Source organism: Bradysia coprophila, unplaced genomic scaffold (assembly GCF_014529535.1).
Source record: "Bradysia coprophila strain Holo2 unplaced genomic scaffold, BU_Bcop_v1 contig_94, whole genome shotgun sequence".
NCBI lineage: Eukaryota > Metazoa > Arthropoda > Insecta > Diptera > Sciaridae > Bradysia > Bradysia coprophila.
In genome coordinates, this window is record NW_023504022.1 from 6,340,403 (window position 1) to 6,348,927 (window position 8,525).

The window sequence follows — 8,525 nt, forward strand, 5'->3', positions numbered from 1 at the left end:
TGGACTTGGACACAAAACGGTAATTGGTCTGATATCAAATCAAAGTTCACATCCTGTGATGATTTTCGTCGTCGTGATGATGGGGTGAATTGTCTTATATGTAAAATCATCAGAAGTGTGCCTGCGTATCTGGGTGACCTCCCCAAGGTTTACAGCCTTGTATAGCCTTGTATTAAAAGAGAGTAGAAATTTTGGCATATCATATAATTTTGACATCGAGATCAGATGAATTAACTGGTTGTTCCCTGTTTTTACGTTCGTTTAACACTTTATAGACTGTGTTGAAAGAGCGGAAATAGAGAGAAAAAAGAAAATTATTCAAGTGGTATCGACGGGCGATATGTCCAAATTTTTATGTAAAAGTTTAGTTAACTAGGAACAAATCAGTTAATTTAACTGAGTTCGATGGGGGCACACCCAAGGCAATTTAAAATAACTTATCCAAATTATATTCCTTGTTTCTCATCATAACAGTTACATCGTCTTAATGTAAAATCCTCAAACTTTACATCATTGGTAGTCATTAACGTCATTACGCTCAAATTACCCCGAAAGAAACAAAGAGCCCTTCCAGACCTCCACTACCTTCGACATATATATATCTCGACACTTTTGACGTCTCCAGCATTAAGAACATTTATTTCTACTGGGACAGGTTGTCATCCGTCAAAATTTGTTTGTTTTTGTGATTTATGTGTAAATTGTGTAACATGTGATATCATTTGGTGATAATAATTTTGAAGTGTGAGAACTTGTCTTGAAGACTGCCTTAAGCCATAGCTAAAAAATGAGTGCTAAAATCGAGGTGGTTAAGAAAGCGTGGCGAGAATCTGCCACCCTTTTGGTTCTTGGTCGAAATATGTTGAAAAATCAACAGTCAACCGAGTGTAACTACAAGGTTCTCGTCATGAAGCGCTCCAAGCAATCGTCATTTATGCCGAATGGTTTTGTCTTCCCCGGCGGAGCTGTGGACAAAAGTGATGACAGTGTTGATTGGGTCGAACTGTACAAATCATTCGGTGTGACGAATGAGCGAATTAAGGAAATTAGTTCGGTGAAGGGTCAACGACCGTTCATATTCCTAAAGAAGGAAGAACATGCTATTCCCAGGTACGGTAATTTCTCCCCTTCGCTGAAACTTCGGAAGCCTTTGTTGAAACTTTGGAAGACTATGTTGTGAAAAATGTTGTGTTCACCTGCCCGGGAAGTTGAAAATTGCATTTTCTCTGGTGACCTGTGGTCCTGAAACGACAAACAACACCATATGGCCATAGAAATGCAATTTTCAACTTAACTTCCCTCATGGAACTAAAAACTATTCATTCAAGAAATACAGTCCGTCAGAATAAAGTTTCATTCTCATTCCACAGAGAAGTTTCATTGCGCATTACCGCTATCAGGGAAGCGTTTGAGGAGCTTGGATTATTATTAGTGAAAAATCGTGACCAACTTCGCACGAACTCCTCATTTTCTACGCATTGCCGTCCCGTTGAAATTGAACGTTGGCAGAATGAGGTAACGTCTGAAAATTGTATTCGTTTTTCACATTGAAAGACTAAATTTTGATTCCGTGAAGGTACACAACGACGCGTCGAAATTTTACGAACTGTGCAAGCAGTTGCAAGTGGTACCAGACATTACAACTTGTTTTGAATGGGCTGCGTGGCTGACACCGTCCACTTTTAGGGGCAGGTACTTAATCATTTCCCCTCCTTCTATCTTTTCTACAACTGACCCATTCGCAATCACTGAATATTGAAGATTCGAAACTGCTTTCTTTCTTTGTGCTTTGGACGATCAACCAGAACTTCTTATGGAAAAGAATGAAGTTCAGGAGTTCTTGGTTCGTTGAACGTTAGTCTCACCATTAATCATTTCTTTACCCTGTCGTTCATGCATTACAGTGGGATTCGCCGCGCAATCTTTTGAAAATGTTTGCTGACAACAAAATCTGGCTTCCGCCACCCCAGTGCTACGAACTGCTTAGACTTTGTCACATTAACGACATTGACGACGTTGTCAGTTTTGCAAAATCACGTAACAACAAGGGCATCACTTTGCACCTCCCTATGTACTACGAAGCCACTGACGGATCGGTTTTTGCGTATCCGGGTGAGATAGAGAACTTTGTTCGAATCCGAAATTGTTTTTACTTTTCGTTGATCTTGAATTTATTGCAGGAGACGATCTGTATCCAACCGATCCGTGCTATACGCACACAGTTCATGATCCAAGCATTTACAAGGAAAAATCATGCGAAGAGATCAGAGCTTTGGCTACGAAAATGCATCGATATGAATTGATGCCGTCGAAAGGTGGTTTTTCGTTTCAAATGAATATCGAACCGTTCAATGGACACCTGAGCCCCATCGTGCCAAATTTATTGGGATAAGTGAGATCAAATTTGAACGTGAACTGAACGAAATATCTTGAGAACTCAGGTACATTAGAAGTACATGATGACCTCTGATTTCGTACAAATTTCTTCAATTTTTTCTAGTCTTTCTCCAATGCTAATTTTTCTCTTTCATCACACTTTGTAATACGAGGGTTTGTTAGTCCTTGAGTACTAAAGTGGTTCTTAAGTTTATTCGTGTTCATACAGTTAGTGAACCAAAGGCTTATGCAGAATCAGCAACAGCTGAACATCTCCAGCTGGTCGACAAAGACAATACCTTTGTATCGAAAACAATTCAAAGGCAAGCTACATACAGTGCGTGCATACGTTAAGGTCATGTGAGCACGTAACACGTATGACTGTAGTAAATTCGTTGTTTAGAATGTTTTTTGATTGTATCTTATACACGTAGGGTGTGTTTTTCGATCAGCTGATGAAGTTCAGCTGTTGCTGATTCTGCATAACCCTTTGGTTTACAAACTGTATTCACGCCGTAAATGTGCTTCAGAATTTAAATTTTGGATGAACAAATCAACGCAATCTTATATGAGAATATCGGGAACTTCGGACTAGTTGAAAGCTGCGTTTGTTTAGCCCTTGTCTCATTTTTAATATTCAGCGCACCTACGGCGTCAATGTGCAATCCAATTAGTGTGATAAATTTTCATTTAACCAAAAAAGGTTTTTAAAATCAAAAACGTAAACGTCCCAAAGTGATTGAATTTGAATAGATAAAGACTTTTAGGCTTTAAATTACGTAGAAAGTTAAGAACTTTCGATTATTATGTTAAAATATTGAAAATTTGGCATTTTTATACAACAATAAAATTTACAGAACAAAAAATGTTTTTTTCGTTTTTCAAGCCATGTGACAATACAGGTCACGGTGAGGTTGAATGAATTTTAACTGATCATTTCGATGCACTTTTGATATTTTTGGATATTAATAGTCAGCTCGGATTTTCATCCGTACCGTCGGTGGCAGTGGTGCATAGCCCATCCTGTCTACAGAGAGAGTGGTGCAAAACTGGTTATGGTTCACGGAAAATTCGGCAAATTCGACATTTGTTGTGTGCTGCATATATTTGCTGCAGACTGAATAATGTTCCCGTGTGTTGTATTACAATAAACATGTAATATGAATATTTTCAAAATATAGTTCCGGCAACAATATTATTCAGCTCGTAGGAATATTGTGAGGTTCCCAGGTATATATTTGCTGTGTGCTGAATTATATCTTCAAATTAGTTGTGGGATGTATTACTTAACTTTACCTGCATGCCGAATATTGACTAAATGGTACTATCGAACTATACCTGCATGCTGAATATTGACTAAATGAATAAAGTCGTCTGCATTTAGAATGGACTATGCAACAATAAATTTATTGTTTTAATGAAATAAAAGGAAGATCTCAAGAACATACGCATAAAGATGATTATCAAATCTAATTTTATTCCTTCATTTAAGAGGCACCGGTACTTTTCCGAAAAGCATACATTAGGGCGATTTTTAAATACAGGATTTTAGTTTACTTTTGATGATATCTTTTCATCAGAATCCTTTTTCAAAAATGTACGACCGCAATTCCGACCACGAATGTGTTAGCTTTTAACAGAAAATAGATTTGGTTGTAACAATTTGACCAGCTCTGAGAACAATGAGCAGTTTATGAAAATTTCATGAAACTGCTCACTTTTCTCAGAGCTGATCAAACGACTACAACCAAAACTAATTTTTATATAAAGCTAGCAGATTCGTGGTCGGAATTGCGGTCGTACATTTTTCAAAAAGGATTCTGATGAAAAGATATTAACAAAAATGAAATAAGAAACACGCAAATGTAGGCTACAATTTTAGCTAAGTGCCGGTGCCTCTTAAAGTTATTTCTATTTTTACCGAATTAATATGCAATGATAATGTTACATTTATGTATTTCAATAGAAATTTTCACGAACGAACTTTTAAATCCATTTTCGGTGTTAAAGGCTTTTGAAATGTTAACAGAAATAGTTGGTGGTATTCAGCAATAAATGATGGAATTTGTTTATGTACTGTCCGTTTGACAAGAGGATCGCCACGGTTCAGCAGGGGTTTTTGAACATTTGTTTTTTACACGTTGGCACACGTGCTCTTGTCAGATTCAAGATTCTTTTTACGAAGGTTACGCTGATTATACTTTGTGAAAAAGGCCAATACCTTGCAAATATGTCACATCTTGGACAGAATTTGACACTGCAATATCTGCAACATGAAAAAACTAAATGTTCGAAACCCCCTGAAACCCCGTGCTTCCACCTACGTAATATACACAAACTAGGTGAGCCAATCTTAATTTTCGCGTAATAAATGCTCACTATTAATGTGAACAGTTTTTTTGTAGAACGATTGAAAAAACCTCTAATTCAGAACCAGGCTCAGAATTAAAATAATAATATCCGATGACATTGCTTAGTGGGGAGAAGTACTACATTTCATAGAAAATAAATTCAATTAAATGTTGTTGCATAACCCATTCTAAATACGGACGACTTTATTCATTTAGTCAATATTCAGCATGCAGGTATAAATATGCCTGTGTGCTGCATAAAGCAAAGTAACAACGGTTCGAAATAAGACTGCCACTATATGCAAGCAGTATAGCAGCAGTGGTAAAGTCGTTGGAAGTCAGAAACTGAGGTTAAGCATCGATGGTCGCGGTCCGTACTTGGGTGGGTGACCGGAAAAAACGTAAGCAAAAAAAAATTCTGTTAGCAATTTAATATGATGAATTTAAATATAAATCTACGGCTAATAACAAATAATAATAACAAAATTGAAAAAAAAAAATTGAAAGTTTTTTTGTTTTTTTTTTTGCTAACGCAAATAAAATTGATAAAGTTAATTAAATCAAGTTCTTCTATTAAACGATAAATTAGGTTGTTTATTGAATTGAAAAAAATGGCCTCATTTTATATTATAAAACAGGCATACAGCTAAGACCTGCACGCTGAAAAATAATATCCAGCACACAACAACAATATTCATTAGGCGGGCATTGTATGATCCTCAGATCAATATGCAGCACACAACTAATGTTCTATAATCGTGAAGCTGTTCCCGATTTCTTCGTCTGGGGTGCATATATGAGTTTTCCGTGTTGCAATCGGTAGTGCCTGAAATTCTAATAACAATTGCACAAAAAAAAATTACCATTAGTGGAAGGGAAGCCGGCAGAGACACGCTAAAGTTTAAAAAACGCGATTTTCAAGCAGTCATACAGGCGTGGATACTTGAGGGATGAAGCTAATAAATAGTTCTCGCAGTAGAGCAACATCTCCTCTACCAATAACCAAAAAATTATTTTTGGAAGCAGTCTACGCAGAGTGCCGACAGTAGCTCAAAGTTTTTCCTTCATATTTGGTAAAATTTGCGACTTTCAGTGGCACCTGTAACACACTTACTCAAATTTTTTGTAATTAAAATGGTTAATTCCGAAATGCTGGAAGTCTCAGCTGTCCATCGACACCACACTTACAATGACTCATGTCAACAGTGCCGATATGTTGCGTGAATATAAGTGAAATTTGTCCTTCCACGACGAAATTTTGTACATGATTTGAAATATCTATATAAAGAGCAAAATTTCGATGTTTTTTGGTTTTTTCGTTGTCTCTATAACTTTGTTAATCAAACAAATCATCCCAGCGGTATTTTCAAAGATTTTTCAAATCAAGCACAAAATTTCGTCGTGGAAGGACAAATTTCACTTATATTCACGCAACATATCGGCACTGTTGACATGAGTCATTGTAAGTGTGGTGTCGATGGACAGCTGAGACTTCCAGCATTTCGGAATTAACCATTTTAATTACAAAAAATTTGAGTAAGTGTGTTACAGGTGCCACTGAAAGTCGCAAATTTTACCAAATATGAAGGAAAAACTTTGAGCTACTGTCGGCACTCTGCGTAGACTGCTTCCAAAAATAATTTTTTGGTTATTGGTAGAGGAGATGTTGCTCTACTGCGAGAACTATTTATTAGCTTCATCCCTCAAGTATCCACGCCTGTATGACTGTTTGAAAATCACGTTTTTTAAACTTTAGCGTGTCTCTGCCGGCTTCCCTTGCACTAATGGTAAAAATTTTGTGTACAATTGTTATTAGAATTTCAGGCACTACCGATTGCAACCATAACTAGTTTCCCACCACTGTCTCTGTAGACAGGATGGGCTATGCACCACTGTCACCGACGGTACGGATGAAAATCAAAAATTTTTGTGGAATCTTGTTCAGGGCTCCGAGCTGACTAATAATATCTAAAAATATCAAAAGTGCATCGAAATGATCAGTTAAAATTCATTCAACCGCACCGTGAGGTTCTAGACTAGCAACAGCGATAGAAAGCTTCCATGCAAGTATAAAATCGATCTACGCAAAAGAAAACAATAAAAGTTTGGGACAGCAAATGACAACAGATGGCGTTGCTGTCGTCTTCAAGGGTGAGGCGGCAGCAACGCCATCTGTTATCATTTCTCTGGTTTGTGAATATGTACATTATTAGACTGAAAACGCGACCAAATGCGATCGTAGACTGAAGGTAAATAATCATAAAATTTAGTGACATATTTCTGGCCAAGACTTGTAGTCGATTTTTTACCATGAATGGAGAAATGGAGAAAAATGTAGATCTGAAGCTGTTACAATTTCGGAGAAAGAGCCTCTTTCAAAGAGGGTCTCACCAGCAGTAAATAGTACTTCATGTAATTATTAATCATTCTTTCGAACAACGACACATCCAAGTCATATTTCTTGGACAGTTCGTAGACGGCTGTACTCGGCTTCAATTGTTGATGATCACCAATCAATATCAAATGGTCGGTGTATTTGGTCATCGAAGTGACAGTGTGAGCTTCCAATACTTCTGCGGCTTCTTCAACGATAACTGTGGAAATGGCTTTCATTAAATGGGGAAACTGCGCTAAAAATTTTGGAAATTTACCGAGACGACGTGTCCAAAATAGGCTCTTTTTTTAAAGAAAACATACTAAAAAGACCGTACTAGGGTTTTGCCGGATTTCTACTTTTTGTTTTGTTTTTTCATCAAGTTTGATAAGCGTATAATTGAATTAAATTATCTATAAAAGAAAAAAAACGTTTAACCATGGGTCTTTGGAATCGGTGAACATTACTTTTAATGAAGTGATGATAACAGCAAACCAGTCACTTAATGAGATCAAATTAATTAACCGAAATATTAGATGTTAAGAAGTTTTTTTTTCTTTATTTTCAATCGAAAACATACCCAACACAGCACAAGAAGTGATGTGTAAATAGTATACAAGACTTTCGTACAGGCAGTGGAGCCGACTTTAAGTGAGAAAGTTTATTCTCATTAGAATGTTGGTGGCGGCTTAAAGATTCGCCTGTGGTGCCAATTTATAAGGAAGTTATATACAGCGATGGCGAATAATAGACAGTTTGCGCAAGTGACATATAAATTATAAGTCAACTTATAACTTCGAAATTATAAGTTATAAGTCAGTCACTTAACACTTATCAGTTATAAGTTAGGTGGTTATAAGTTATAAGTCGGCTACATATAAAACGAAATTTATAAGTTGTAAGTCAGTGAGTTATAAGTTATAAGTGAATTTTCAAAATCTCTCAGAAACGTCCAAAAGTATCAACAAAGTGTGAATTCGACGTTTTTGAGAGATTTTGAAAATTCACTTATAACTTATAACTCACTGACTTACAACTTATAAATTTCGTTTTATATGTAACCGACTTATAACTTGCGACTTATAACCACCTAACTTATAACTGATAACTGACTGACTTATAACTTATAATTTCAAAGCTATAAGTTGACTTATAAGCTTATAAGTTATATGTCATTTGCGCAAACTGTCTAATATACGTGTGGCACCTATTTCAGTTCAGAATGGTTATATTAACCAGTTTTTATTAATTATTAGTATCTAAAAAATACTTCAAATTAAAAACTGACTTCCTCCGGACTTGAACCTGAGACCTCTGGATCTGAGTCTACGACGTTTCGAATGTTGCCATACAGAAGTGCTGGTTGACATTTCTTATTGGTGAACGTATTAGACGTATTAAAGAACTTTAGTATTTAACTACAA

At 36.3% G+C, this 8,525-nt stretch overlaps 1 protein-coding gene across 2 annotated transcripts; it reads left to right on the top strand.

The window, feature by feature from the left end:
• Positions 1–679: 679 nt before the first annotated feature.
• Positions 680–3,236, top strand: LOC119085141 (nucleoside diphosphate-linked moiety X motif 19-like). 2 transcript variants are annotated; one of them, XM_037195419.1, is made up of 7 exons: positions 680–1,110; positions 1,371–1,515; positions 1,577–1,692; positions 1,762–1,843; positions 1,905–2,112; positions 2,181–2,441; positions 2,501–3,236. In XM_037195419.1, exons 1-6 carry the CDS (start codon positions 788–790, stop codon positions 2,390–2,392), a joined length of 1,086 nt encoding a protein of 361 aa, XP_037051314.1. In that variant the 5' UTR covers positions 680–787; the 3' UTR covers positions 2,393–2,441; positions 2,501–3,236. The 2 variants fall into 2 exon arrangements, with proteins under 2 accessions (XP_037051314.1, XP_037051313.1); XM_037195418.1 differs by having other exon boundaries at positions 2,181–3,236.
• The last annotated feature ends 5,289 nt before the right edge of the window (positions 3,237–8,525 follow it).